Here is a 27,861-nt window from a genome sequence, read left to right as displayed (position 1 = left end):
TTTATTTATTTTTCTACTTGATACCCCTTCACTTCTCTTTATCTCCTAGTTTTTAGTTGTATACCTGATTTTTCATCATTGTACGCTTTTCCCCTCTCTTGTTACTCCTATTTTTGATCATATATTATTCCCTTTAGTTTCTTTTTTGATTCAATTATATCTATCTTTGCTTACATATCTATATTTGTAAACGATACGCATACAAGATAATAAATGAATGAAAATATATTTATTTCAATCTTTCTTTTTTTTTTTTTTAAAAAAAAATAAAATAAAATAAAATAAACAAATTGTATTGTATCTATATGACATTCTAACTTAAATCTATCCTGTTTTTCGTTTCTTCATTTTGCCAGAATCATCTTCTTCAAATTGATCATAGTATTTTCGTACACTGAGAAGAGAATAGAGATCAGGCATGGTTTCCACTAAATAGAAAAAGAAGAAGAAAAAAGAAGTCAATGACACTTGCTATTTATCTACATCCCATTGCTATTTTCACTTTTACCTAATTCCACCTGAGTTGTATTTACTGAAGATAATAAATTGTGATCACTAGGAAGAAGTTCATACTAACAAAAGAAAAAAAGTCAATTTACAACCTATTTTCTTTTATTTCTACAATCTATCCCACTACCTTTTCATTGACAGGAGAATAGATAACCAAAAGTGCATCTGATTCAGTAGTAGGCGCCAAACTTGTCCATAACTTGCCTTGTAAATCAAAACTGATATCCAATACAGGTCGATCACAATGAATGACATCCTTGTATACCAGTGATTTCTCATCGTCTTTCCATTCCAGTAACAAGATAGCAGAGACCCTATCAATAACAAGGAAATAGAGATCAGATCAATTCCCATAAAAATCTCAAAAAATCGAATGCTTTATTAACTTACTTTGTAAATGCAACAGCCACTGTCTTTGATGTCTTGTCAAATTTGATGGAACTCACAATAGGATCTTCAGTGTGTGAATTTTCATTAGCCTATATTAAAAAAAAACATGAATCAGATATGTTCCATTCATGAATTGGTACACTTTTTTCTCTTTTTCTCTTTCTTTCAATCCACTTACAGGAGTATTGACATATTGTTTAATGTAATCCAAGTAATTCAAACTTTGAATTTGAGCACCTTTGACGAAATCCCAAGTGCGAATAGTATTATCACCACCTGCAGAGACCATCATATTCACATTCCAAGGTAGTAATCGAATCACGGTGACAACACTATTACATTTTTGATTAAAAATCGAAAAATAAGTATTCATTCTATATTTCTTGTTAGTTTTTCATTTACTCTGTATGTCCAAGACAATAGTTTTCAATATTGTAACCATTGGGGAATCGACTAACACGAATATGTTCATCGCGGTCGGCAGTAATAACGTATTTTTCATCATCGGATAAAATCTATCAGAAGGCATTTGTAATCAAGTAGATTAGCTAATATATACATATGGAGAGAAAGAGAGAGAGTTTCTTACCACATCAGTAAGCATTGAGACATGACCAACAATAGGGGCCAGTTTGTCTTCTGTGGCAGCTTCAGCAGGATGACTATACAGATATACATAGAAGAGAGTGAACAATAAGTATATATTCCTTCTTTTCCTTAATTTTTTTTTTTTTTTTTTACCAGTGAACATCACCAAATTTATCAGCGACAACAATGGTAGAAGCATCTTTTGTGAATTGTAAAGCATTGACACGTTTATTTGCAGGTCGAGAGAAAAGTTGCTTCCATTGATCAGTGGTATCATAGACGCGTATATTTTTGTCATCACCCGTAGTTACCAATCGGCTACCATCCTGACTGAAATCAATATTACGATGAAGTTCTTGAGACGTGGGTTTGGTTTCACTTTCCTTTGGGTATTCCTTTGTCATTTTCCCATCACTAGATCATTTTTTTTTTTTTTTTTTTTTAAAAAAAAAAAAAGAAGAGTTCAATATTGATATACTGTCGTTCCTTTTTCTTTCCTTACTTGGTGTTGACAACAAGAAATTCTGCACCATTGGCAAGTACAAGAGAAGGTTCAGTAGGATGATGAATAAGTTTGGTAAATGGAACACGATGAACCATGATTTTGCAAAGTAGATCAATCAAGACAAGAAAAGAAAGAGAGAAAAAAGTTTTTGTAAAAAAAAAAATTCTGGGACTCCCCCCAGAATGGTAATCGGTAATTCAATTTTTATCCAGAGTGGCTGACAAGAGTACAGTTGACAAGAGGGTCAGGTACGAAATGGGCTAGCCTTTCAAAATGACAGATACATTGTGACCAAATATAAACAACATTATAATGAGATTCAATTTATTATCAAAGTTGTATTTTTCTTCGATTTCAAATCTGGCGGTACTGAAAAAAAAGGAGTCTTTTACGTTGATGTGTGCATAAGGTTTGTAACTTTGAAGAATAAATTTTTTCTTTTATAAAAAAAAAAAAAAAAAGAACAAGTCTGCATAAAACACAATAAAGTAGCATTATATCAAGTGATCATTTGTTTTTATTTTTTATTTTTTGTTTCTCCCGTAAGCAACTGGCTAAATGTTCCTACTTTGAAAAAAAAAGGAGAGAAGATGGATCATCTTTTTGGTGATAATAATTAGCATGCGAGTTTGTTTGCTATTATTTCAAACTGCGACTCGCACGTTTTCTATTTACATATGAGTTCCTTTTTTGATATTATTTTATTTCTCTTTCCCCTTTCTCTTACCTTTTTATTATTATTTTCTATTTGAAAAGTTTTTTACTTTTCCTTCATTATACATTCCTTTAAACCCATTACTTTTTTTTTCTTACTTTTAACTCCATTCTTTTATTATTACCCTTCTTTATGTACTGATTCCTCCAAAACTATTTACCTTTCTTCTTTTCAATACCTTTCTTATACTCTTTCTCTCTCTACTGCTTTTATTCTTTTACCCTTTATTTTATTATTATTACAATTTATTATTCATACCAACCTACTCTTGATTCGCCTCAATGTCAAGGGGTAAACAAAAGAAAAAAAAAAAGACTGAATTAAACTTGATATATACTGACTTACTCCCTTTCTTCTTTAATAGAGTGTCGTTATATATGTCAACGTGCAGCTAACGCCATCATCTCTGAAGTCGGTTCCTATCGAGTATCTACTGATGCACTGTTAGGAATCAACCAATTCCTTGACGAATTTTTAATACATCTTTTAACTAATTGTCAATCTTTGGACTTATCACTTATCAAGACCTCTGTTTTCAACTTGTTACCCTCTACCCTTGGCAAGAATGCAATTGTGGAAGCTGAATTAGAAGTCAAAACTTTTACTGAAACAGAAGTGATTGATTATGATATATATGAAAAAATGAGATCCATTGGTACACCTTTTCCAACTCAAAAATGTCTACCTCTTCTCCGGGATAAATGTTTTGAATTTTGTACTTTGGCCGACAAAGATGATCAACAATCTTGGATGCCTCATGAAGAATGTGATGATCTTATTATCTCTCCTATCGTGGCAATCTATGTGACAACTGTATTAGAACATATGGCTGAATATATATTGACTGCTGTAGCTTTGACGGCTGAAACTGAAGATACTGATTATGTACGCATCAAAGAACTCTTTTTGGCATTGATTGATGATGTACAAGTTGGCATGATTTTTCGTCAAATGGATCTACGAGATAAAATGGAAGTAAGTTTATATTAGATGAGATCAATATAAAAAAAAAAAAAAAAAAAAAAAAAGGAGGAGGGGTTTATTTGATAACTCATTTTTTTTTTTCAATCTTTGACTATTATAGAAACGCTCCTTTGCACATGGTTATATGCCCAGATCAAGTGTACTTCAACCAAATATCATCCGAAACTCTACAGGTACATTATTATTATTATTATTATTATCATTATCAATTGAAAGAAAAATGATGATTAATATATTTAATTATAGCCTCTGAACATCAAGGAAAGAATCTTTTGGGAGAAATCAATTTCGATGATTTGGATTTACATTACGACGATGATGATGATACCAATCCTCAACGATCTTCTGGACTTGGACCTCATGCTTCTTCTTCCAATTATTCTGTGAAATCCAATGGTAACAAACGTCCTGTTTCTATAATGACCGATAACACCAGTAATGGATCCATTCATACCAGTCTTACCTCTTCTTCCTTATCCAACAAAAAGTCATACAAGGTATTCAAGAATGACCAAGGTTCGTTCGCAACTGAACAACCAGCTTACTCTTCAGCCTATGATCCGGATGCTCCTACAATGAATTTTGAAGATCTGATTCGTTCTGGTAATACTATGCGTGTATCACTTACTCCATATCGATTGAAATCCATTGAAATCAAGGATCAAATGTTGGACGATCCTATACCCTCGAAACCAGCTTGGAAACGTCGATCTGCTTCTGTCCCTCGAATGTCAACTAGTTCAACTTCAACTTCTAGGCCTCAAACTCCAACACCATCTGGTCATCATCATCGCCCACATTCTCCTCTTGTCGCAACAACACCATCAACTGCTACAAAATCTGGAACATCATCATTACAAATGGATGATTCGATTTTGAACGACTATATCTTGCAACAACAGAAATTGACCACTTTAGCTGTTACACCAAAACGTGATTCAAAGCCAAAGATGATTAAAACTGATCATCGATTTGAAAACCCTCGTGAAGCACCAAAACCTCCATCGACAGATTCTTCTTCTATTGCTTCTTCAACAACAAGCAAAATCAAAGCTGTGGAAAAGTCACTCCCTACACCCACCTCGTCAACTTCTTCAAGACAATCGAAAAATCGACCTCCTGTGCCTTCCGATATGAAACTGCCTTCATCATCCTCATCCTCATCGCTTGCATCATCCATCAAATCATCAAAAGCATCGGATAAACAACCTTCATCTGTGGATACATCCTCTCCAAAGCCATCGCAAACGGTTCCTTCGACTACTACATCTAATATTACAACTACTACCACTACGATCACACCTACTACTGCAAAACCAATTGGCTCGTCATCTCGCCCCACTCTTCGCCGCGGTAGTCTCAGTAACAGAAAAAGTCGGGAAAATCTACGTCGTCAAAGGGAAAAGGAAGAAGAAGCAGCCAAGCAACAAAAAGGATCATCAAATGGAAAGGATGAGACAAATGGCAATGATACAAAACCTGGATATACAACAACGGTCAAAAGAACTGATTCCTCCTCTTCTACAACGAAACAGCAGCAACGATTAGGAAAACAAAGCAAGTCATCACCTGATTTGATTGGTAGCAAACATCAAAAGGGACTTACACGATCATCAGATGAAGGAACGACAGATTCTATCGATGAGTCTACATCATCAAGTCAAGAACAGTTGACGAATGAACCTGAATCTATTCAAGATAATAATAATAATAATAAGCGCCCCGAACGACCTTCCAGTATTGTGGCCAAACGTGCATCCATGGCAAATCCTTCTCGACGTCAATCTCTACATGAAAGCTATGCCATCAATGTGACAGATACAAGTGCTGATGCAATTCAAGGGGATTCTACAACAACAACAACAACTACTACTACAACTGCAACTACTTCTACTACTTTACGCAAAATCTCTACAGCTGGCACTGTGGGCAACACCATCAAGCAATTGGATCAAGTGGTCAAGCAAAAATCATCCGCCTCGTCTATTCGATCTACAACCCGTGATGAACCTTATCAAAGAACATCTTCACCTTCAACAACAGACCAAGATACTACTAATACGACATCACGACAACTCTCAACACCACCTACAATTCAACAAAAATCATCCTCTAGGAAAAGTTTAGTGCTGGACAAGGTGTTACAATTTGAAAGGGCTCACTCATTGGATGATATAGCACAACGACGTGCTTCATCCTATATTCCTCGACGAGAACGATTTATGTATTTGCAACGGGACCCTAATGCATTGGAGCGACCCACCAATAAGTCAACATCCACTTCTTCAGCTGCTACTTATCATTCTGTACGACCAGGAACATCTGCTGCTATTGCTGCTGCTGCGGCTAGATTTGCTGCTGGGGTTAGTATGGCCATTCAAACGGATGCACCACCAAAGAAGAAATCATCGGATCCTCCTTCTCTTGTTGTCACGGATGAAACTGGAACAAGTCAATTACATCAAGTAGATCACAACAACAATACACAATCCAAGACACTATCTGATGATGATATGGATGATACTGCTAGTGAACATGGTGTGGTCGATGGTGATGAAGAATGGTTCTTACCAGAAGATGAATGGGAAGATATACAAGAACAAGAAAACGCTGTGGTGGAATGGTTACTTGGTGAAGCTTGATAGTGTATCTTTAGTGATATATATATATATATATATCTGTGTTTAGAAAATAGTCATTTAACCTTTTTATATTCTTTTTGGGATTCTTTTTTTTTCTTTACTATTATTATTATTACTTACTTATATTTGCAAAACATCAAATCAATAAAGAAATTGGATATATTGATTCGTTTATAGGCATGATGGGATTTATATTCTGATTGGTTATGGATGAATTGATTTCATTGGGAATGGTGATTGTTTTTTTTTTTTTAGGTCATCATACCAACCAGGCTCTCATTCTTTATTATTTTTTTTTTTTTTTGACACAATGCTGCTCTCTCTCTCTCTCTTATTTTTTTTTTTTTTTTTTTGGATATTATTGATCTATTTTGAATCATGACTGTGATCATCACAGCTTTAGTACCGTTCCTTTTTCTTGGAGGATTTATGATGACTGCTAGATCAATCATGAATTATTATATACGATACAAAGGTGAAGAAAATAATAATAATAATAAATAAAAAAGGGAATAGATGAAAGCAAAGGATGATTAACAATGGATGATAGGTCATTCCAAGTGTGAAGCATGGTTTGATGAATACAAAGAAAAAGAAGCCTACGAAGCGATCAAGCAGGCAAACAATGTGGGTAGGCATCATGTGATGGCCAGTCTATTGCTTCGAGCCAAGGCATGTGTGCATCGTCTTCATCAGGTAGAGATGGCCAAGCCTGCATTATCAGAATTGTTTCAACGGCAATATATCGATCAGTTATTATGGCAATCCCTTTTGGAGGCTGAACAATTGATGGTATCTGAGGTGGCAAGTATCGTGCAAGAAGCCAAACAATTTCATCCAGCTTGGTCTCGCACTATCTTTGTTACCGCTTTACACATGTGGGAATATGAAAAGCTCGCTTTGATCCCTACCGATGTTCAGCGTGATTATCGTCCCAAGGCAATTCATTTTGAAAAATTAAAAAATGAATATCATGATGATGATGATGATGATTTGTTTATATTGAATAATGTTGATGATTTGGATTAAATGTCTGTGCAACATAAGAAATCAATATGATTCTTCAACAATAAAAAAAAAAAAAGGATTTTGTTATTCTGCTACAAGTGATTTCTTTAGAGATGATTAAACTTGGGGGTTACCCCTTTTTTTTTTTTTTTTTTTTTTTTTTTTTTTTTTTTTTTTGTTGAACCACGGTAGATAGTGGCACTGACTTCTCCTTAAAAAAGACAATGCACTCGGAAAACATCTTGATTCATATAAAAAAAGGGAGTTTTGAGGGATGGTAAGGGAAGCTTCCCGTTCCATAAAAGAGGTGAGACGTCAAATAAGAAGAAAAATCAAAAAGAATATATAAAGTTTTCGAAATCCATTACGAATCAACTTTACATCTTGTTAATATGGTTGTGCGACGTTTGACTTTAATTCAATCGTTCGTTGATGACAACCGTATGGTATCTATTTTTCTCCTTAATTCATTTTTTTCATTTTTTTTTTTTTTTTTTGCCGGATGATCATTTGTTATAAAATTATCAAAGTAAAAAGAATTGTCTTTTTTTTTTCTTCTTTCTTCTTTTATATATATATACCTTTTTTTTTTCTTTTCAAAAAAAAAAAAAAATGGAACAGGGAATGCCTTATGGGAACTCTACTACCAATTTCACCGGGATGGAAATAGCACCTGGTATAGTTGGTCCTGATGAATTAGAAATCATGTCTGAAATGGTATCATTAGTGTGCATCACTGCTTTGGCCACCGGTATGGGTAATAAAACATATGGTGAAAGTCTCAGAAATACAAACTATGGTCGTATCTTGGTTCTCTTACTTTATACCTCCTCTTGGGCTTTTTGTATTACTTCAGCCATCTTGGTGTCTACCAATAACAGTAAAGTATTATATTTTTTTTTCCTTTCATCCAACATCATCCATTGTTATGCATCATTCTTGATTTAAAATGTAATGAACTAATGAATTGTTTCTTTTTTTTCTTAATTATATTTTAGATAACATGGTATCATGTACATTAGGCATGATGTCATGCGATGTCTTTTATGCTGGTAGTAAAGTCATCGGTTATGCTTGGCTTATGGAACGTGTTCATATTGTGACAAATACAAAAACAAAACGACTCAAGACATGTGTTTATCGATTCCATTTAGCTTTATTATGTCCTTATATCATCATCTTTGTACTTATGGTAAAAAAAAAAAAAAAAAAAAAAATCTGATGATGATCTGATTTCCTTTTTTTCATACAGTTAACCTTTAGGAACATTTACTTGACAGATGATGGAAAGTGTATCATTGGATTACAATTCATTGCCAGTATCCCATTGATGGTAATCAATAACATTTGATAGAGATATTTGATGATGTCTAACAAATCATTATTTTTTTTTCCCTCTCTTTCATTTATGATCATCGATGTAGATATATGACTTTGTAAGACAAACACAAAAAAAAAAAAAAAAAAAAGATTTCCCCATTTATAGACAATTTTTTTTAATATATCCTCGACTGATTTCTTTTAAAAAATGATATAGATGTTGAATCTGTACTTGACATGGCTCTTTATGCGACCATTGATGAACGTAGGAAGAAATTCTAGAATGGATTGGAAACGATCAAGACTTTACCGATTAGCTCGACGAACACTTGTTGCCTCAGTTGTATGTTTATTGGTTTCATTTATCAATGTATTTGTAGTGGTATTGACTCATGGCAATGAACGTGGATTAGTATGTTTGACCATGTGTACTGTGGATGTCACGGTAAGAAATAAATAATAATAATAAGATATCATTAGAAATAGTTTTGATTCACCTTTTTTTTTTTTTATAAAGGTCAATGTGATGACGGTACATTGGGTTACTAGTAATCATCATGGCAAAAATAAAGATGGTGCAGCTACAACTCGAATAAAGAATGCTCATACAACGGATGCTAATACTGTTGAGATGACCTTTGATGATCAAGAAACATTCAGTGAAAAACCAGCTCGTCTTGATAAAAAGACTGTCCAAATCAAGACATTACATGAGGATGATGATGATGTTAGTGATCAGTCCTCTTCTCAACCACAAAACAGCGTCCCTTTGCATAGATATTAAGTTTTATCCTTTTTCTCTTTTATTTTTTATTTTATTTTTTCTTTATTTTTATTATTTTTTTTTTTTGTCATTTTGGTTTTATTATTAAAAAATAAAATATTTTCAAAAATAAAAATCTATCAATGCTTTTTGACCTGATGGATTGAATGATTCACATTTTCATGCTTTTATTCTGATGATTTTGATTGGCCCATTTGAATAAAAAAAAAAGTACCTTAGGAATGAATGCCAGGCTTTTTTTTTTTCTTTTCTTTTCTTTTCTTTTTCTTTTTCTTTTTTTTTTTTTTTAAAACAGAACAAATGGCTCCACAGTCCGTCGCTATATCTTTTACAGGAGGAAAGGATAGTCTTCTAGCTCTTCATAGAGTGGTTGAACAAGGATACAAGGTTGCAGTGCTGGTCACTTTTGCTCCTCCTGACAAACCATTCCGTGCTCATCCAATGGCCATCATCAAAGCACAAAGTCAAGCTCTCAATATTCCTCATGTTATATGTACTATTACTGGTCCTCATTATCTGGAATCATATAGAGAAAAGTTACAACAATTAAAGGAAGAATATGGTATTCATGGTTTAGTAACAGGTAACAAAAAAATAAAATAAAAAATAAAATAAAAAGGAATCCTATAGAATGACATTGTTTTTTTTTTCTTGTTATTTTCTTTTTCATTAGGTGATATTTTGCAAGTATGTTCTGACTTTATGGAACGTGCTTGTAAAGATATTGTAACTTTAATACGACCTTTATGGCAACTCTCACGACAAGAGCTACTACAAGATATGTGGCAACGTCCTTTCGAGATAATGGTAACTTGTATTAACCGAAGAAAACTTTCTACTTCTGATGAAAACAATGGTGTGGGTGATATTTTATCTTTAGAATGGATCAAGAAACATGTAGATATCAATAACGCAGACATCTGTGGTGAATATGGTGAATTTCATTCTGCGGTCTTGGATGCTCCTTTATATATCAATGGAAAAATCAACGTGGATGGATATCAAAAAGAGGAAGGGGATTATATATTTTATCATGTTTTATCAGCAGAAATAGTATCACGTTAGATAGTTTATCATCATTATGGCATTCGAACAATCCATCTTTTTTACTTTTTTATGTGCGGTCGAAGATTCTCCGCCCTCAAGCCACACAATAAAGATTCTTTTTCCCTTTTTCTTTTTTTTTTTTTTTTTTTTTTTTTTTTTTTTTTTGATCTTTAATACTTACTCCCTTCTTTGTATATATATATATATATCGAATGTCTGATACAACGTTGTCAACGAATCAGGAGGAACAGGGTCATGCCAAGTCTACCTTATTTGTACGAGGTATTCCTTACGATGCCACCAGCAAGGATCTAGAAAGTTTTTTCAGTGATGTCGGACCTATTCGAAAGTGTTTTGTAGTCACTGATCAACATGTTAAGGAGGGTGAACCTGGATTCAAGAATAAAGGATTTGGTTATGTCCATTATGCTTTGGCTGAAGATGCTCAACAAGCTCTGGAAAAACTATCATCGGTCAAATTCAAGGGTGGTAGGAAACTTAGAATGGAATTGGCTCGACGACGAAAAGAAACAACGGGTGAACATGCTGCCAAACATTCTCAATCCGAAAAACCAAAAACAACAACAACAACAACAACAACAACAACAACAACAACAGTTGATGTAGGTAACAAACAAGCTCGGTTGATTGTGCGCAACTTGCCTTGGAAGTATAAAGAACAGGATCTGAAGAAACTCTTTGGAGAACATGGTCAAGTTGTTGATGTGAAACTACCAAGAAAATTCGAAAATGGTCCTTTACGTGGTTTTGCCTTTATTCAATTTGATACTGTATCTGAAGCTGAAGCTGTAAGTACTTCTTTGATATCAAAAAAAAAGGGTTGTATATTTTTTCTGACGTTATTCTCTTTTTTTTTTTTTTTTTTTTTTTCTGTTTGAAAGGCGGTAGAAGCTTTGAATGCAACGGAACATCATGGACGAACTATTGCTGTTGATTGGGCTCTTTCCAAAGATCGATTCCAAAAGTTGGAGAATGCTGAAGCAACAAACAATGTGGATGAACAAGGCGATACCAAGATGGAGGATGGAAAAGACGATGATGAAAGCAGTGATGACAGTGACGATAGTAGCAGCGATGATAGTAGTGATGATGATGAAAACGAGAATGATGATTCTGATAGTAGCGAAGATGAAGAAATCGATCAAGACGAAGAAAACCAGGACAGTGATGACGACGAGGATGATGATGATGATGAAGAAGAACAAGAAGTGGAATCTGATGACGATGACGATGAAATGGAAGATAACGAAACTGCAAAATCCAATTCTCAACATAGATTCCCCGAAGTATCAGCTGGAACCACCCTTTTTGTACGAAATTTATTATTTGAAACCACTGAAAATGATTTGAAGGATCTGTAAGTACAAAAAAAAAAAAAAAAAAAAAACGCAATATGAGATACTTGAAAATAGAATCTGATTTTTTTTGGAATAGATTCAAACAATGGGGTCCAGTGATCTACGCTCGTATTACTCGTGATAAAGAATCAGGATTGTCTCGAGGAACAGGATTTGTGTGTATGAAGAATAAGGTAGATGCGGATCAATGTTTAGAAGAAGCCGATGCATTACGCAAGATGTCAAGAAAGGATAACGCTGATGATCAAGATGCTCTCAACTCATTGATGTCTAAACGTGAAAAAAAGAAAAGCAACATGGTACATTCTAGTATTCTTACTCCTGATGCTGGATCTGGTGAAGGTCTCAAGTTTACTCTTCATGGTCGTGTATTAGATGTGACCCGTGCTTTGGATCGACAATCAGCTCAAAAGATGAAGGATGATAAGGATTCACTCAAGAAAAAGGATGATGTACGAAATTTATACCTGATGCGTGAAGGTGTGATCTTCCCCAACACTCCAGCAGCCGAAACGATTACACCTGCAGAATTACAGAAACGACAAATGTCCTTCTCTCAACGGAAAAAATTCGTCAGTAGTGATCCATCTTTATTTATCTCCAAGACACGTCTTTCTATTCGAAATTTACCCATCAAGGTGGATGCAACCGAACTTCGAAAATTAGGTATGGAAAGTATTCAAAAATTCAAGGAACAGGTGAAACGTGGTATTAGGACTGATTTGACCAAGGCGGAAAAGGAAGAAGGATGGCAATACAAACCTCGTGTCAAGCAAGCCAAGATTGTACGAAGCAAGGATCGAATAGATGCTGCTACCCAAATCGGTCGTAGTAAAGGTTATGGGTTCTTGGAATTCCTCACACATTCTCATGCTTTGGCTTCTTTACGATACCTTAACAACAATCCTGATATATTTGATGGTAAACGATTGACTGTGGAATTCTCATTAGAAAATTCAAAGGTGGTGGAGCGAAGATCACAACGTGGTCCTGATGGTAAAATGACAGCTGAACAACGAAATCAACGTGACAACAAGAAGAAAGGTTCTACACAACAACAACAAAAACGTCGTAGTGATTCTAATCGTGGTGGCAAACGTCAATCTGATAATACATTAAACAAACGACCTTCCAAGAAATTTAGAAAATAGATTTAGTTTACGCATTTTTTTTTTATTTTTATATCATCTACATCAATCACTCATATCATTTTCTCATTTTTGTATAATAAAAAGTTTATTTTTTTTTTATTTATCCTTCTGATTAGTTCATTTGTTCTCTTTATGCTGGAAAGGGGAAGAAAATAAGGAATGGGCGTCTCCCTTTTTCTTCTGTTTATCTTTTTTTTTTTTAAAAAAAAAATAAATAATTTTTTTTTAATATTCTCTTCTTTTTCTTTTCTATATACTATCATTTTTTAAAGTGTTGCTATTGTATTTTCTAAAGTATGCCCGGTGTGACCTTGGACGGTTTGAAATCTATTATCTGGCAACTCAAAGATCAATTGGAAGAACAAGGTATCAGATTCTTTCCTATTATTCAAAGTTATGATCTTACTAGATTTGAAAATGAACATACTGTACGGTAACAAAAAAAAAAAAAAAAAAAGGTATTGGATGAATCATTGACCATGGACTTTTTTGTTTTATCATGCCTAGGTTAGACTTCCTGAAGATTATCGTTTATTCTTGACAATGGTGGGAAATGGTGGAAAATGTTCTCCTTGTCGTGAAGGACTTCTTCCTCTTGGAACATTCCCTACTTATTTTAATGGAAGACAAACTTCATTTTTACGTGGATTACCAGATTTGTTTCCTTTCGATGGTCCTTCTGTTGTTCCTTTATCTAGTGTGCACCAAGATCATATTGATATCATTGATGATAATGACGATAATGATGATGATAACGATGACGATAATGATGATGACAAGGAAATACCTACAACTAGATCATTTATAGAAGATTTATTCCAACTATATGAACATCCATCCATCTCCTTAGAAAGATACAGCGATAATACTCATTCGAATCATACCAGCATGATAAATAGACAGAACAACAGCAGTAACAGGATACCAATGGTAGGCGGCTATCTATTTTTGGGAACAGCAGCACATAATCGGCATTATTTTTGGATATTGATATGTGGCGGTTCATGCCGAGGTGAAGTATGGATCATGAACACCAATGGATTCTACTTTCCGACAAGTACGAGAATGAAATTTCATGAATGGATGGATGATTGGATAAATGGTGGCGACAAAGTAAATGCTAGTGTTTGGACATGTGGACTTTATGAATTACAATTGGAAGGGAATCTTGGCAATATGACTATATTTGACAGTATTAGTGATGATGATGATGATGATAGTGAATATACTTATGATGGTGATATGAATGTATTGACATTATTTTGATGTTAAAATAACTGATTTTGATTTTTATTTTTTTTTTATTTATGAATAGTAACTAGTTTAGAAATTGTGTTTTATTGATAAAATGAAATAAAGTTTTTTCTTAGTGTATATCTTTTTTTTTTTTTTATGATCGTCCCTCCTTTTTTTTTTTTTAGATGATGTGATGATGAAATACTAAAATGGGTCATACATTGAATGATAGATTGACTGCAACCTTGTTCCAACTCCTTTGAATAGGAGTACATGACTTACAAGAAAAAAAAAGTTACTTTTTTTTTCGCGTTCTCCTATTTTAAAACTCCATCATCTCCTGCTTTTACTTTTTTTTTTTTTATTCTTTTTGTCTTTGTCTTTTTTTTTTCTTGTTCCTTTTCTTCGTTTTCTTCTTTTTTTTTGCCCTCCCCTTTGAATTGCTGTGAAATACACTCACTTTTTTATTTTATTTTTTTATTTTTAACCTATATTTGTACTTTTGTTTGACTCTTATGATGAAACTACAATTAAAGGGTACCTTGTCAGCATTTGTCCTTTTATGCTATACTTTGACAGTTACTGCTAGTAAGGAATACTAAAATTATTTTCATAGTATTGCTTTTACTAAACCTGTTCTCACTTACACTCCTTATAGATCCTACCTCAGATCCTACATCCTTGGACCTTCCTATATGGGCATTAGTAGTGATGGCTGTCGTTGTCGGACTCTTGATTGTTTTACTTTTTTACTTTGTCTTACGACGTTATCTATCAAAGAGAAGAACAGTAGATACCATTGATCAATTAGAAAAACATACCAGTACTAACACTGAATCCACTGTCACTATGGAATCACTCAATAAACCAACCAATCAAGTTTATAAACCAGCTATGATCGATCAAGAAAAAATGACTTTACCTTTCCCACCACCTTCAACTTCTCTTTTCTCTGATAAAATGGAATTGAACTCTGATGATGCTATGCAACTTTTTGAACGATATATGCAAACGGAACGTACTAAAGGTGGATTTACTACTCTTGATTTGGATATGCCTCAACTTGTCAATACTGTACAACAAAAGGTTGGTACTATCAAAAGTACTTTACGACAATCTATACGACGACAAAAATCTAAATCACGCGCTGCACCAGTACATCAAATGTTTGATTCACCTTCTCGTCCTAGTACTGACCTTCCTAGACCATCTTTATCTGAAATCAGTCGACATACAGCCTCCTCTAGTATTCCATCTTCTTCTTCTCCTACACCTCCTTACAAAAATCCGACCGTGTCTCCTACTTTAGCATTGAAAAATGAACACAACAATATAGTATTGGATCAAGATAAAGAGTTACAAGCACTAGAATATGATAGAATGATCAACAATGAATCACCTCTATCATCATCATCACCTTCAGCATCATCACCATCACCATCACCATCAGCAGCGCCAGAATCATCTATTACCAACACAAATGATGAGGATAATAATAATAATCACTCCGATGGGTCAGCCATTCATGCCGCTAGACGTGTGATTCGATCAGCTTCAAGAAAATCAAAGACCCGCTCGATGCTAGTCAATGATGAAGCCGTTCTGAAAATGTTTAATCAAGAAGTCATGGAAGCAAATGGGAATAATCGTCAACAAGATCTTCGACGTGCATCTATCAAGTCAGGGTATACCACAGTCTCTGGTCGTTCCACCAATGCCAATTCAACAAGATATTTGACTAATGATATTCTTGGAAGACGAGCAAGTACTCTTGGAAAAAGTTATCAAAAAAAATCAACAACAGCAACAACAACAACAACACCATTAGAAGGATTATTTAATTCACCTTCTATCAATACACCAGCATCATCATCTAATGAAAAAGTGGAAGTAACTCAAGTCTTTGATGGAAAAGAAAGAAGATTATCAACAAATGATCGTCAGCTCACCACATCAACGAACTCTCCAATTGGATCCAGCAAATACGCAGTACCTGATGATAATCTTCTACATCCCAATCAACGACAAAAGCCTATCGATATAGAATCATCAGCGATATCCAACAAAAAGAGAACCCTTGCTAGTGATGCTATCAGCAATCGAAGAATCATGCAAGAACGAATGGATAATTTTGAAGGATTATCAGCACATACAGAAAGTACAGGACATAGTAGAAAAAGTAGTGGCAGTGCAGCAACCATGGTAAGGATTTCACAACAACAACCACAAACATGGAGTTGTAGAGCACAATCAAAACGAGCAGGTATTCCTCATAATCTATCACAGGATGATGATCAACAACAACAGCATCAACAACAACAACAAAGAAGGGAAAATACGTCAACAAACAATAATAATAATGACAATAAGAAATCATCTATGACATTTTATACTGTTAGAAGCACAAGATCAAAACAACGAACTGGAATACCTAGTTGGTGTGATACTTCATCCTTTCCTCAAGATAAAACACCAGCTGAAAGGGAAAGAGATCAATATTTGAAAACACTTTATGGCAATGATCTTTAAAGTCAAAATAGTTTATTTATACCCCCCATATTTTATTATTACTATTATTCCTTCTTATTCTTATTATTATTATTAAAAAATTAGTCCCTAACTTTTATTTTCTCCTTATCTTTACATTATTTTGAATAATATTATCCAACAAATAAACTTATTATACATATAAACCTTTTTTTTTTTTTTAATAAAGTGATGGAGGGTGACACATCTGACTTTTTTTTTTCTATTATAAGTGACACAGAGGGGAAGTGTAAATAAAAAAAAAAAAATAAGTATTATACAAATAAAAAGTAGATAGTAATAGTATAAATGCATATGTATTTATTTCTTTCATTGATGAACAAAGTCTGAAACGTTTTTATTTTTTTCATTTTTTCCACTTTTTTTTTTCTTTTTCTTATTATTGCTTGTTTCGTGATACACCAACCTTTTTTTTTTTTTTTTTTTCCTGTCCGCCCCCTTTCTTTTCTTTTTCCCCTTCCCGGCTTCATTTTTTCCCTTTTCTTCTTTTCTTTTTTTTTCTTTTTTCTTTTTTGCTTTTTTGATTCTTTATTTTATTCTTCTTATCATTCACATTACTACTACTGTTATTATTACTATTGCTATTACTATTATTACTACCACATGACGGTCGAGTCATACTTACAAGCATTGGAAGTTTATAGTAAAGGTACCAAGGCTTGGTTTACAGACGCGAAAGAAGCTTGGATTTCTACTACATGTGTTTCTAGTCTAATTACTTCTGACAATGTGCGCTTGGTCTTTGAAGCTGATAGTAACCATAAAGTAAATAAATAAATATATAATTATTTATTATTAACTCTCTCTCTTTTTTTTTTTTTTATCGGGTTAGGAATGTGTCTATGAAACTACTTTGACTCAAATTGAAAAAACCAATGGTCAAGACCTTCCACCTTTACGAAATCCTCTTAAATTAGAAAATACAGATGATTTAACTAATCTTAGTTATCTTAATGAGCCTTCAGGTAAAAAAAAAAAAATGGATAATGATAATTGAATTGAATGGATAATCAATATTTTTTTTTAACTTTTCTTTTTTTTTTTTTTTTTTTAAATAAAAAAGTATTGAACACTATTCGTACAAGATACTTACAACACTTGATCTATACCTATTCTGGAATTGTTTTGATTGCCGTCAATCCATTTGATCGGGTATCCTTATACGACTCTGATGTAGTACAACAATATTCTGGTCGACGACGTGGAGAATTGGATCCTCATTTATTTGCCATTGCTGAAGATGCTTATCGTTGTATGGTACATGAAAAATCAAATCAAACCATTGTAGTATCTGGTGAAAGGTAAATAATATTCACAATTAAAATAAAAAAGTCACTCATCTTTTTTTTATTTTTTATTTAGTGGTGCTGGTAAAACTGTGAGTGCAAAATATATCATGCGTTATTTTGCTACAGCTGATGATCAAGTATCTAATGGAATGCGAATTAAAAAATCGGATGGTGGATTAACTGAAGTAGAAGAACAAATTTTGGCAACTAATCCAATCATGGAAGCCTTTGGAAATGCAAAAACGACAAGAAATGACAATAGTTCTAGATTTGGAAAATATATTGAAATTCAATTCGACAAACATACAAATATCGTTGGGGCAAAGATTCGAACATACTTGTTGGAACGATCTCGTTTAATTTATCAACCTGAAACTGAAAGAAATTATCATATCTTTTATCAGGTAAATAAAATAATTTTTTTTTATATGAATCATATAGAACTAACCTTTTTTTTTCTTGATATATATGTATATATAGTTATGTGCTGGTGCACCTTTATCTGAAAAGAAGGAATTTGAATTGACGGATTATACATCATTTAATTATTTGAATCAAAATGGACCTACTTCTATACCTAATGTCGATGATGCAACGGAATTTGGTCATACACAACGTGCTTTATCTACTGTCGGCTTATCTGTACAATTACAATGGTGTATCTTTCGACTTTTAGCAGCATTATTACATATTGGGAATGTACAAATCACGGGACGCGCCGATGCAATGGTGTCTGAATCTGATGAATCCTTACTGACTGCTACTCGACTTCTTGGCATCAATGCCACCGAATTTCGAAAATGGATAGTACGCAAACAAATCACTACCCGTTCTGAAAAAATCATCACCAATCTTTCCCCAGTACAAGCTCAAGTCGTCAAGGATTCTGTTGCTAAATATATATATGCAAATCTATTCGAGTGGTTGGTTGGAGTTATTAATGAAAGACTGTCCTCATCAGATGAAACAAATGTCGCTACTTTTATTGGCGTTTTGGATATCTATGGTTTTGAACATTTCAAAAAGAATTCTTTTGAACAGTTCTGTATTAATTATGCAAATGAAAAGCTTCAACAACAGGTAAAAAAATATAAAAATAACATTCAATTCCCTTTATTGATGATTAACTTTTTTTTTTGTTTAATTTATGTAGTTCAATCAACATGTTTTCAAATTGGAACAGGAGGAATATGTCCGTGAACAGATCAACTGGACTTTTATTGAATTCTCTGATAACCAAAAATGCATTGAACTTATTGAAGGTCGTATGGGTATTCTCTCATTATTGGATGAAGTAAGTTTCCGGTTTTTTTTTTTTTTTTTTTTTTTTTTTTTGGCTACAGCTATTCATTTATATATATATATATATTTCAATAGGAATCAAGAATGCCTTCTGGTTCTGATGAAGGATTTATTCAAAAATTATATACTAATTTTGATAAACCTGAATTCAAATCTCACTTCAAAAAACCAAGATTCTCAAACAAGGCTTTCACTATATCTCATTATGCTCATCAAGTGGAATATGAATCTGAAAACTTTATGGACAAGAACAAGGATACAGTTCCGGATGAACATCTGGCTTTACTTCGATCGACCGATTTTGACTTCCTGAAACAAGTTTTGGACAAAGCTGCTGCTGCCAACCCATCACCTCCTGTTGAATCCAAGCGCATGAGCATGATGTATCGCAAACCTACATTAGGTTCTATTTTCAAACTTTCTTTGATCAATCTTATGGATACTATTGGTGGAACAAATGTACATTATATTCGATGTATCAAACCTAATGAAGCAAAGGTGGCCTGGGAATTCGAACCAAATATGGTGCTTAGTCAACTTCGTGCATGTGGTGTATTGGAAACAATTCGAATCAGTTGTGAAGGTTATCCGACACGCTGGACTTTTGAAGAATTTGTCGATCGTTACTATGCTTTGGTTTCATTCTCTCACTGGGATCCTCGACAAAAACCTGATGTTCATCAATTAGCTTCTACTATTTTGGACGAAGCCATTGCTGACCCTACTATGTATCAAGTTGGTAAAACCAAAATTTTCTTCCGTGCTGGACAGGTAATAAATAAATAAAAAAAAAAAAGAAAAAAGTACATATATATATATATATATATATATATATATAAATAAAAACTAACTAGATAATTCTTTTATTATTTTCAGCTTGCTTACTTGGAGAAACGACGAGCAGATAGATTTAATCAATGTGCTACTTTACTACAAAAACATATGCGTAGATATATCTGTCGAACTCGTTACCTTCGAATTCAATCTTTGACTGTTGGCTTACAAACTGTGATACGACACAAGATGGCAAAGAAGAAAATGGATGCATTACGAAGATATCGCGCTTCTCTTGTTATTCAAACAAACTGGCGACGCTTCATTGCTCGGAAACAATATCTGGCCAAACAACGGTTTATTCTCTCATTACAAACTGGTAAGGTTTCCACTAATTAGAATATTTTGTCTCTCTTCAGTCGATATTGAATGTTTTTTTTTATATATATATAGCTATTCGATCACGTTTGGGAGCTCAAAAATTGGTGACATGTCGACAACATTATGCAGCAACACAGATTCAGCGTATGATTCGAGGTTGGTTCGCTAGAAAACATTACAAGACACAACTTCAACTTGTACTTCTTCTTCAATCCTGTGTTCGTCGCCGTATTGCTCAGAAACATTTTATCGCTTTGCGTTCGGAGGCCCGGTCAGCATCCCATTTGAAGGAAGTATCCTATGCTTTGGAAATGAAGGTGGTAGAATTAACACAAACATTGACAACGGTACGTGATGAAAAGAAAGCTATGACGGACCGAACTATTCAACTGGAAACACAAATCAAAACATGGATGGACAAGTATGAAAAAATGGAACGAAAAGCCAAAGGATTAGAAGACAAATTGAAGGAACCAACGGTACCTATGGAAAAATGGCAAGCACTGGAAGTGGAAAGGGATCATTGGATCAACGAATGCAAACAATCATCGGAACAGATCAAGGTCAAGACTCGACAAACTGAAGAATTGACAACAAAATTGGATCAGCAAGCACAAGAAACAACAAAGTTGAGAAAAAATTTGGACGAAGCCAACGATAAGATAAAGACGATGGTAGATGCAGATACTGTTACCGACTTGAAGAGTCAAATCACAGCACTCAAAGCACAACTTAGCCAGGCGTTACACGCTCCACGTCGACAAACATCTTCAACCAATATCCACGGTTCATCTTTGGCTCCTAATGGTGGAAGCAATCATATGACAAGAAGTGTCTCACCTATCATGTCACCTTCAACATCCATCATAAAACAACAACAACAACAAGAACTATCAACAGACTCCTCCATCAATGATACACAAACTCCTGATTCTCCTACTCCTACAATTTTACCTGGTACATCTCGCAAAACTGTGGGTGGTAGACGGAATAGCTCGGCTGGTGTATGTGAAACACAAACCAAATCTTCTCTTGATCATATCCGACAAACTGAAATATCAAACAAAAATCCTCGTCCTATGTCAGTGGACCAATACAGCAAGATCCTTGGTTCCAAGACTATACGCAAAGTAACTGATTTGGATGAAGCATCTATTCAAGAGGTTAGAACTTTTCCTTCACTATTTGACTCCATTCATTAATTTCCTTTTTTTTTTTTTTTTTTTGGTGAAATACAGATTCATACTATTTTACGTGACGAGGATGGACTTCAACAAGAACTCGTTGATGGTCTTATCAAAGGATTGAGGATACCTCTACCAAGTTTACAAAATCCACCATCTGCAAAAGAGGTATTTTTCCCTGCTCATACAATTGGTATTTGTGTTATGGAAATGTGGCGTCTGAATTATGTACAAGAATCTGAACGAATGTTGTTTACTATTATGGACTCTATTCAAAAACAATGTCTTGTAAGAAAAAAAAAAAGCCATTATAGCTATCTATCTGTATTCATTTTTTTTTTTTTTGGAAATACTAGAGCTATACTGTTGAAGATGCTATTCTTCCAAGTATCTACTGGTTGTCGAATGTACATGAACTATTATCTATTATCTGTGTAGCTGAACAAGAAAAGGAACAACAAATGATATCCAGTCAACATTCCACCAATGGTATCGGATTACGACGATCAGCGGCATGGAACGATTTTGAAAAATTGACAGAAACAATCAAGTTTGAACTACAATGCTTAGAAGACAATATTTTCCATGCAGGGATGAAAGAACTCAAGAAATGTCTGTCCAAGATGGTGATTTCGGCAGTGGTGGAAGGACAATCTTTACCTGGATTTACAACAACGGATTCCAATCGATTCTACAAGAGGATTATTCCTGGTGGATCTGCAGGACCTACCTATACGATGGACAATGTATTAAACCTTTTGAACAAAGTATGGCGGGCAATGAAGTGTTATGGTTTAGAAGCATCAGTGGTCACACAAGTACTGACAGAATTGTTGAAACTGATTGGAGTGACAGCATTCAATGATCTTCTTATGCGCAAGAACTTTTCTTCATGGAAACGGGCTATGCAAATTCAATATAACATTACTCGGATAGAAGAATGGTGCAAAAGTCATGATCTCAATGAAGGTATTTTACAGTTGGAACATCTAATGCAATCTACAAAATTACTTCAAATGAAAAAGGTAAACAAAAAAAAAAAAAAAATAGCGAATTCATCTGCTACAGATGATCATACTCATTTTATATATATATAGGCGACTTTGGAAGATATTGAAAATATCTATGAAGCTTGTTGGATTCTGTCTCCTACTCAGGTACAAAAGTTGATGTCTAATTATTATGTGGCTGATTATGAGGTAAGAAGAAAAATACAGGAAAGAATAATTATAACTTAACTTTATCTTATATTTAGAACCCTATTACAAGTGATATCTTGCAAGCAGTGGCGGAACATGTCATTTCCGGAAACAAGAGTGATATTTTGTTATTGGATTCTGTTGCATTGGATGATACATCAAGTCCATTTGAGATACCCGTAGTACGAAATCCGATTCCTCAACCCTATCTCCCTGCATGGGTAAGTAGTTGATTGATAAGAAGAAAATAAAATCATTAACCCGTTTTTTTTTTATTAGCTTTCTAAACTAGAACGACTTCGAAGGTTGATTCATTTAGTCCCATTGGAAAACCTAACTGGTGTACAATAGAGATAGCTTAGATATATTTATTCTTCTTTACTTTGATGTTTATATGTATATGTGATGATATGATACAACTTTTTACGATTGAAATAAAACAAAAATGATTATAATTGTGTACAGAATAAATAAATAAATAAAAAAAAAGGGAGGAGAGGAGAGGGGGGGGGATAAAGGCAGGAGTCTAATGAAAGTGGATAACCAAAATAAAACAGGAGGTATGATCAATGGGTTATTATTGAGAAGGCATATCTTGATCTATCACTTGAGTATATTGTCGTCGTAATTTTTGATCCTAATGAAATGATGAGGTACTTTAATATAAGTACCTTTATATATATATATATATAAACGATTTTTACCTTTTTCCATTTAGTATAAAAGGGTATGATCAATGCAAATACAATCAAGCCAACAACAGCAATCAAGAATACGCGTACAATAATTTCATCTTTAAAAGAATCCCGTGCTAACCAAAACAAAATAAAAAAAAAATCTTTGAATTTGTTTTTCATTTGATATAAATATATATATATTTCTTACCAAAACAAGCGGTTTTAAAATCATTACTAGGACATGTCTCATCAGCAATACCATCACATATCCCATTTTCAACATTGTCTAAACAGAATTGTTTAGTACAGTTTCCACAAGGTTTTTCTATGACTGGTAATTCGAATATAGTACTATTGGATCCACAAAAACATTTACAAAACATGATTGGATTCGCTGCTTGAGTTAACGTTGTCGTCAACACTAACTATATTGTTTTTTTTAAAAAAAAAATGAAAATATGAGAAGAGAATTTCTATATATATATATTTATATATTTTTATGAAGCATTTTACGTTGAATAATAGGATAAGGTTGATTGACATTATGTGACAAAAGAATAGACAAAAGTAAATGAAAGAAAAAGTACAAAGGAAAAAAAGCGGGAAATGAAATTGATTATTATTTCAATTTTCCTTTGTGGAACGAAGGGAGAAAAAAAAGGCACATTTTTCATAAATCCAATTTGGGTGTTCTTTTTTTTCTTTTTCTTTTTTTTATTTGTTTGTTGTTCTTATTATTATTATTATTATTATTTTGTTGCCATGAGATGAATGTTCTTACTGAAACCACTCATTCTACTTCATTACCAACCAAGACTACAATACTTTCTGATGACTCTGATACTGAAGACAATGTCGCGTATTATTCTGATGATTCGACTCAATCTTCTGATACTTTTGACCATCAAGATTATGTAGCTGCTGTGGATCCTCTTGAAAATCCTCACAAAACTCATTATCAAGACAATATTGGTTGTGTTGTTCATGTTCGTACTGATGATGAATTAGACGATGATACCTCTGTTGACTCTGACTCGGACAATACACACCACCACCACCACCAACAAGAACATACCCCATCACCCATTACCCATACAACTATTGAAAACAACAATGATGATAGTGATTCTAGTGTTTATTCCAACGATAATGAATACATCGATAATGAATCTTTCCATTTCGAAGATGCAAACAAATCGACCATCGATCAACAAAAGGATGTTTATGACAACAATCAGTCTGATATGCGCACGAACCATGATGATCTCTCTTCAAATCATGAAAAGTCTAATCTTTCTTCATCATCATCTTCTTCTTCTAGTACCAGCTATTTTGTCGATCAAAATGATGAACAATTATTCGATGGTGACACGGCAGTCGACAATCTCATGTTAAATCGTAGCCAATCAGCAGATACAGGTGCCACCACCCCACCATTGAATGAAGAACAACAACATGACAAGCAAAAGGAAGCTCTATTGGAATATCAAACGCCCTTAGATGAAGAATATAGTGCTGTGAATTTGGAAGATCTGGATAATCATACTCAATCGCCGCAACCAACGTTATCAGCAAATAATAGTAAAAGCACCCTTCGACTTTCATCTGTTTCAGTTTCGGATCTCAATGAAATATCGCTGATGGAAGACTCTACTACCACCACCACAACCGACAACAACAGGGGAATGCCTTCAATCACAGATACTTCTGTTGACACAACTACTGTATCGTCTTCTTCATCCATCATCAAGGTAGCCACTAGTGCAATGTCAAATATGATCACCAAATCAGTGAAATCTCCGACGACTGACAACAATCCTCCTCTTCCAGTAAAAGATCGCTCCATTAAGCCTGCACCCATAGATACAACTACTACTACTACTACTACTACTACTACTACATCGAACAATACCACAACACCTACGATGACACCTTCAAGATCAAGTACTACACAACGATTTGTCTCTGGATTATGGTCACCTTTCAGTAAAGCAACACCAACAAGCAAAAAACCAGTTATTGCACGTCCATCTGACAATTTCACCGAACGACAAAAAAGGCAATCTCGACCACCTAGTTGTGTCTTACCAGGGTTTCAGGAATCTCTTTTGGCACAAATGGAACAATTGAATAGCGACAATGGCAATGATCCCAAAGCACAACAATTATTGAATTTGAAACGACAAACTATTCGACAAAGTTTAGTTTTGGCTTCATCCAGTATACCAAATAAGGATGATTATGATTGGGGTAAGAAGTAAAAAGAATATATATATATATAATAAGAAAAAAAAAAACTCTTATTCATATCTCTTTTTTTTTTTTTTTTTATTAGAATTCTGGACAACAGTGATATGTGATTTTGATCAAATACATAAAAGTAAGGATTTACAATATCAAGTCCAAAAAGGGATTCCACCTTCTCTTCGTGGTATGGTATGGCAATTAGCATCCAAAAGCAAACAACTGGAATTGATGGAAGAACAACACTATCTTGATTTACTACGAACAGCTAGTCCTTATGATAAGATGATTCAACGTGATTTGGCACGCACATTCCCTGGTCATGATTACTTCAAAGAACAAGATGGGGTTGGACAAGAAGGTTTATACAATGTGGTTCGTGCTTATAGTGTTTATGATACCCAAGTTGGCTATTGTCAAGGTCTCGCTTTTATTGTTGGTCCTTTATTATTGAATGTAAGAATGATGTATTTGGTCTGACTTTACTTATTTACATATATATATATATATATATATTTATATATTAGATGCCTGATGAAGAAGCTTTTTGTGTTTTAATTCGTCTCATGTCAAGTTATGGCCTTCGTCATATGTTTACCCCAGATATGCAAGGTCTTCATTTACGATTATACCAATTTGAATCTCTTGTTGCTGAACATTTACCTCATATTTCACGTCACTTACAACGTCGTGGCATCGATTCGACCATGTATGCCTCCCAATGGTTTATGACTTTATTTGCCTACAAATTTCCTTTGGAATTGGTATTTTGTGTCTACGATATGGTATTTACTGAAGGTCTAGATGCTATTTTGAAATTCGCTCTTGCTTTATTGAAACGAAATGAAACTCATCTTTTGGAATTGGATTTTGAACATTTATTGGACTTTTTAAAGAATCGTTTATTTGAACAATATAAGGTAATATAATTCTTTTTTTTTTTTTTTTGATTATTCACTTTTTATTTATTTTTTGTATGAAATAATAACAGGATGATGAACGAAAATTGGTACAGGATGCAAATAGTTGGGACATACCACGTAAACGTCTGATTCAGCTTGAGAAGGAGCACAAGGCACAGATGCTCAAAGAAGAACAAGATGCGAAATTACTGGAATCGTTACAGAAGCAACAAGCCGGCTTACAACAACAAGTGGAACAGTTACAAGAAACCACACGCACCATTCAACAAGAACACGATGATGTACAAGAACAACTGCGGGACAGTCAACATCAACGACAGCAAATGACAGATGAACAACATTCCTTACGTGCCGTGGTCCAATCTCTCGTGACCGAATCCGAAGCCATTCCTGCCCAAATCGAAGCCAACTACAGCACTGAATTCAATCTTCTTTGCACTGAAAACGCCCAGCTCAATCAAACCAATGCTCGTCTCGAGGATCAACTGGCCGCCATGGAATCTCTGTTGATCGATATCAAGATGCGCTATGCCCAGAGTGAAAATGAACGTGATGAACTCTCTAAACGCTTGTTTGAATTGAAGAAGATCATTGGTCAATAAAGTTTTTATTATTATTATTATTGTTATTCTTTCCTTTGGTCTTTTTTTTTTTTTTTTTTTTTTTTTTTTTGTTGGATGAAGGAAGCGACAGGATAGCGATATTGATATGTGATAATGCATGAATAGAGAGGATGGATGGAAGATATGCGATGATAGTACGATTATCGATAATAGTAGTTGAATGATTTCTGATGAGTGATGATGACAAATTGATGAGATAATACTAGCGTTAATCGATATGATTTTTTTTTTATAAAATACATCTTTTCTAGTCAAATCATAATCATCTATCTTTCCAGGTGGATCCAGGTGAAGATAGAAGAGTGATGATCTATAAATAATAATAATAATGGAATAAGAATATATTTGTAAATAACATTGAACTTTATGATGATATTCAGCACTACGGTGAACAAACAAATTCACTCTATATTTGTTGGGAAAAAAAAACAATAATTTTTTTTTATTGATGGTTTAGTT

General features: G+C 33.9%; 11 protein-coding genes across 11 annotated transcripts; 9 read left to right on the top strand and 2 right to left on the bottom strand.

The window, feature by feature from the left end:
- Nucleotides 1-240: 240 nt before the first annotated feature.
- BX664DRAFT_189898 (WD40-repeat-containing domain protein) lies at nucleotides 241-2,123 on the bottom strand. Its single transcript, XM_051540063.1, has 8 exons — nucleotides 1,991-2,123; nucleotides 1,642-1,902; nucleotides 1,490-1,562; nucleotides 1,303-1,415; nucleotides 1,079-1,232; nucleotides 901-989; nucleotides 509-824; nucleotides 241-428 (listed from the first exon to the last, which is right to left on the bottom strand). Exons 1-7 carry the CDS (start codon nucleotides 2,086-2,088, stop codon nucleotides 626-628), a joined length of 987 nt encoding a protein of 328 aa, XP_051397783.1. The 5' UTR covers nucleotides 2,089-2,123; the 3' UTR covers nucleotides 241-428; nucleotides 509-625.
- A 590-nt stretch (nucleotides 2,124-2,713) lies between these two features.
- Nucleotides 2,714-6,334, top strand: BX664DRAFT_301765 (uncharacterized protein; the record flags this gene model as incomplete). Its single annotated transcript, XM_051542399.1, has 9 exons — nucleotides 2,714-2,999; nucleotides 3,073-3,683; nucleotides 3,793-3,865; nucleotides 3,939-4,102; nucleotides 4,181-4,501; nucleotides 4,637-5,084; nucleotides 5,316-5,516; nucleotides 5,736-5,998; nucleotides 6,188-6,334. Exons 1-9 carry the CDS (start codon nucleotides 2,990-2,992, stop codon nucleotides 6,332-6,334), a joined length of 2,238 nt encoding a protein of 745 aa, XP_051397782.1. The 5' UTR covers nucleotides 2,714-2,989.
- A 344-nt stretch (nucleotides 6,335-6,678) lies between these two features.
- On the top strand, nucleotides 6,679-7,376 carry BX664DRAFT_339871 (Pre protein translocase subunit Sec66-domain-containing protein). Its single transcript, XM_051546716.1, has 2 exons — nucleotides 6,679-6,809; nucleotides 6,885-7,376. The coding sequence occupies exons 1-2, from the start codon at nucleotides 6,713-6,715 to the stop codon at nucleotides 7,361-7,363; spliced, it is 576 nt and encodes a 191-aa protein (XP_051397781.1). The 5' UTR covers nucleotides 6,679-6,712; the 3' UTR covers nucleotides 7,364-7,376.
- Nucleotides 7,377-7,924: 548 nt separating this feature from the next.
- Nucleotides 7,925-9,512, top strand: BX664DRAFT_339869 (uncharacterized protein). The gene is made up of 6 exons (XM_051546715.1): nucleotides 7,925-8,222; nucleotides 8,341-8,534; nucleotides 8,595-8,675; nucleotides 8,767-8,778; nucleotides 8,880-9,107; nucleotides 9,180-9,512. The coding sequence occupies exons 1-6, from the start codon at nucleotides 7,955-7,957 to the stop codon at nucleotides 9,444-9,446; spliced, it is 1,050 nt and encodes a 349-aa protein (XP_051397780.1). The 5' UTR covers nucleotides 7,925-7,954; the 3' UTR covers nucleotides 9,447-9,512.
- A 228-nt stretch (nucleotides 9,513-9,740) lies between these two features.
- BX664DRAFT_339867 (uncharacterized protein) lies at nucleotides 9,741-10,629 on the top strand. The gene is made up of 2 exons (XM_051546714.1): nucleotides 9,741-10,029; nucleotides 10,120-10,629. The coding sequence occupies exons 1-2, from the start codon at nucleotides 9,747-9,749 to the stop codon at nucleotides 10,509-10,511; spliced, it is 675 nt and encodes a 224-aa protein (XP_051397779.1). The 5' UTR covers nucleotides 9,741-9,746; the 3' UTR covers nucleotides 10,512-10,629.
- A 367-nt stretch (nucleotides 10,630-10,996) lies between these two features.
- Nucleotides 10,997-13,121, top strand: BX664DRAFT_301759 (uncharacterized protein; the record flags this gene model as incomplete). The annotated part of the gene is made up of 4 exons (XM_051542398.1): nucleotides 10,997-11,336; nucleotides 11,406-11,478; nucleotides 11,560-11,871; nucleotides 11,949-13,121. 4 exons carry the CDS (start codon nucleotides 10,997-10,999, stop codon nucleotides 13,021-13,023), a joined length of 1,800 nt encoding a protein of 599 aa, XP_051397778.1. The 3' UTR covers nucleotides 13,024-13,121.
- Nucleotides 13,122-13,227: 106 nt separating this feature from the next.
- On the top strand, nucleotides 13,228-14,367 carry BX664DRAFT_388219 (uncharacterized protein; the record flags this gene model as incomplete). The annotated part of the gene is made up of 4 exons (XM_051549456.1): nucleotides 13,228-13,451; nucleotides 13,531-13,720; nucleotides 13,874-14,260; nucleotides 14,339-14,367. Exons 1-4 carry the CDS (start codon nucleotides 13,320-13,322, stop codon nucleotides 14,365-14,367), a joined length of 738 nt encoding a protein of 245 aa, XP_051397777.1. The 5' UTR covers nucleotides 13,228-13,319.
- Nucleotides 14,368-14,626: 259 nt separating this feature from the next.
- On the top strand, nucleotides 14,627-16,942 carry BX664DRAFT_388218 (uncharacterized protein). The gene is made up of 2 exons (XM_051549455.1): nucleotides 14,627-14,847; nucleotides 14,918-16,942. Exons 1-2 carry the CDS (start codon nucleotides 14,775-14,777, stop codon nucleotides 16,786-16,788), a joined length of 1,944 nt encoding a protein of 647 aa, XP_051397776.1. The 5' UTR covers nucleotides 14,627-14,774; the 3' UTR covers nucleotides 16,789-16,942.
- Nucleotides 16,943-17,242: 300 nt separating this feature from the next.
- On the top strand, nucleotides 17,243-23,397 carry BX664DRAFT_339861 (P-loop containing nucleoside triphosphate hydrolase protein). The gene is made up of 14 exons (XM_051546713.1): nucleotides 17,243-17,571; nucleotides 17,639-17,771; nucleotides 17,870-18,107; nucleotides 18,169-18,499; nucleotides 18,576-19,175; nucleotides 19,249-19,389; nucleotides 19,473-20,168; nucleotides 20,274-20,550; nucleotides 20,625-21,715; nucleotides 21,791-22,024; nucleotides 22,093-22,761; nucleotides 22,834-22,935; nucleotides 22,992-23,156; nucleotides 23,215-23,397. The coding sequence occupies exons 1-14, from the start codon at nucleotides 17,410-17,412 to the stop codon at nucleotides 23,284-23,286; spliced, it is 4,911 nt and encodes a 1,636-aa protein (XP_051397775.1). The 5' UTR covers nucleotides 17,243-17,409; the 3' UTR covers nucleotides 23,287-23,397.
- On the bottom strand, nucleotides 23,173-24,180 carry BX664DRAFT_189763 (uncharacterized protein). The gene is made up of 4 exons (XM_051540061.1): nucleotides 24,126-24,180; nucleotides 23,821-24,033; nucleotides 23,640-23,746; nucleotides 23,173-23,572 (listed from the first exon to the last, which is right to left on the bottom strand). The coding sequence occupies exons 2-4, from the start codon at nucleotides 23,993-23,995 to the stop codon at nucleotides 23,513-23,515; spliced, it is 342 nt and encodes a 113-aa protein (XP_051397774.1). The 5' UTR covers nucleotides 23,996-24,033; nucleotides 24,126-24,180; the 3' UTR covers nucleotides 23,173-23,512.
- Nucleotides 24,181-25,482: 1,302 nt separating this feature from the next.
- On the top strand, nucleotides 25,483-27,400 carry BX664DRAFT_301753 (rab-GTPase-TBC domain-containing protein). Its single transcript, XM_051542397.1, has 4 exons — nucleotides 25,483-25,862; nucleotides 25,948-26,312; nucleotides 26,384-26,776; nucleotides 26,848-27,400. Exons 1-4 carry the CDS (start codon nucleotides 25,538-25,540, stop codon nucleotides 27,379-27,381), a joined length of 1,617 nt encoding a protein of 538 aa, XP_051397773.1. The 5' UTR covers nucleotides 25,483-25,537; the 3' UTR covers nucleotides 27,382-27,400.
- Nucleotides 27,401-27,861: the final 461 nt, after the last annotated feature.

This window comes from Halteromyces radiatus (genome assembly GCF_025201355.1).
Source record: "Halteromyces radiatus strain CBS 162.75 chromosome Unknown BX664scaffold_7, whole genome shotgun sequence".
Taxonomy (NCBI): Eukaryota; Fungi; Mucoromycota; class Mucoromycetes; order Mucorales; family Cunninghamellaceae; genus Halteromyces; species Halteromyces radiatus.
Note: the sequence above shows the minus strand (reverse complement) of the source record. Positions and strands in the feature narration are given on the sequence as shown.

Bases quoted from the DNA above. Each gene is read 5' to 3' on its own strand.
- BX664DRAFT_189898 (XM_051540063.1), bottom strand. From the start codon at position 2,088: ATGGTTCATCGTGTTCCATTTACCAAACTTATTCATCATCCTACTGAA. The intron at 1,903-1,990 runs GTAAGGAAAGAA...AAAATGATCTAG, and splicing joins TTTCTTGTTGTCAACACCAA to TGATGGGAAAATGACAAAGG. The intron at 990-1,078 runs GTAAGTGGATTG...TTTTTAATATAG, and splicing joins AACAATATGTCAATACTCCT to GCTAATGAAAATTCACACAC.
- BX664DRAFT_339871 (XM_051546716.1), top strand. From the start codon at position 6,713: ATGACTGTGATCATCACAGCTTTAGTACCGTTCCTTTTTCTTGGAGGA. The intron at 6,810-6,884 runs GTGAAGAAAATA...AATGGATGATAG, and splicing joins TTATTATATACGATACAAAG to GTCATTCCAAGTGTGAAGCA.
- BX664DRAFT_339869 (XM_051546715.1), top strand. From the start codon at position 7,955: ATGGAACAGGGAATGCCTTATGGGAACTCTACTACCAATTTCACCGGG. The intron at 8,223-8,340 runs GTAAAGTATTAT...ATTATATTTTAG, and splicing joins CTTGGTGTCTACCAATAACA to ATAACATGGTATCATGTACA. The intron at 9,108-9,179 runs GTAAGAAATAAA...TTTTTTATAAAG, and splicing joins TGTGTACTGTGGATGTCACG to GTCAATGTGATGACGGTACA.
- BX664DRAFT_339867 (XM_051546714.1), top strand. From the start codon at position 9,747: ATGGCTCCACAGTCCGTCGCTATATCTTTTACAGGAGGAAAGGATAGT. The intron at 10,030-10,119 runs GTAACAAAAAAA...CTTTTTCATTAG, and splicing joins TATTCATGGTTTAGTAACAG to GTGATATTTTGCAAGTATGT.
- BX664DRAFT_388218 (XM_051549455.1), top strand. From the start codon at position 14,775: ATGATGAAACTACAATTAAAGGGTACCTTGTCAGCATTTGTCCTTTTA. The intron at 14,848-14,917 runs GTAAGGAATACT...CACTCCTTATAG, and splicing joins TACTTTGACAGTTACTGCTA to ATCCTACCTCAGATCCTACA.
- BX664DRAFT_339861 (XM_051546713.1), top strand. From the start codon at position 17,410: ATGACGGTCGAGTCATACTTACAAGCATTGGAAGTTTATAGTAAAGGT. The intron at 17,572-17,638 runs GTAAATAAATAA...TTATCGGGTTAG, and splicing joins AAGCTGATAGTAACCATAAA to GAATGTGTCTATGAAACTAC. The intron at 21,716-21,790 runs GTTAGAACTTTT...GGTGAAATACAG, and splicing joins ATGAAGCATCTATTCAAGAG to ATTCATACTATTTTACGTGA.
- BX664DRAFT_189763 (XM_051540061.1), bottom strand. From the start codon at position 23,995: ATGTTTTGTAAATGTTTTTGTGGATCCAATAGTACTATATTCGAATTA. The intron at 23,747-23,820 runs GTAAGAAATATA...TGTTTTGGTTAG, and splicing joins TTTTAAAACCGCTTGTTTTG to CACGGGATTCTTTTAAAGAT. The intron at 23,573-23,639 runs GTAAAAATCGTT...TCATTTCATTAG, and splicing joins TTTATACTAAATGGAAAAAG to GATCAAAAATTACGACGACA.
- BX664DRAFT_301753 (XM_051542397.1), top strand. From the start codon at position 25,538: ATGACACCTTCAAGATCAAGTACTACACAACGATTTGTCTCTGGATTA. The intron at 26,313-26,383 runs GTAAGAATGATG...TTTATATATTAG, and splicing joins TTGGTCCTTTATTATTGAAT to ATGCCTGATGAAGAAGCTTT. The intron at 26,777-26,847 runs GTAATATAATTC...AAATAATAACAG, and splicing joins GTTTATTTGAACAATATAAG to GATGATGAACGAAAATTGGT.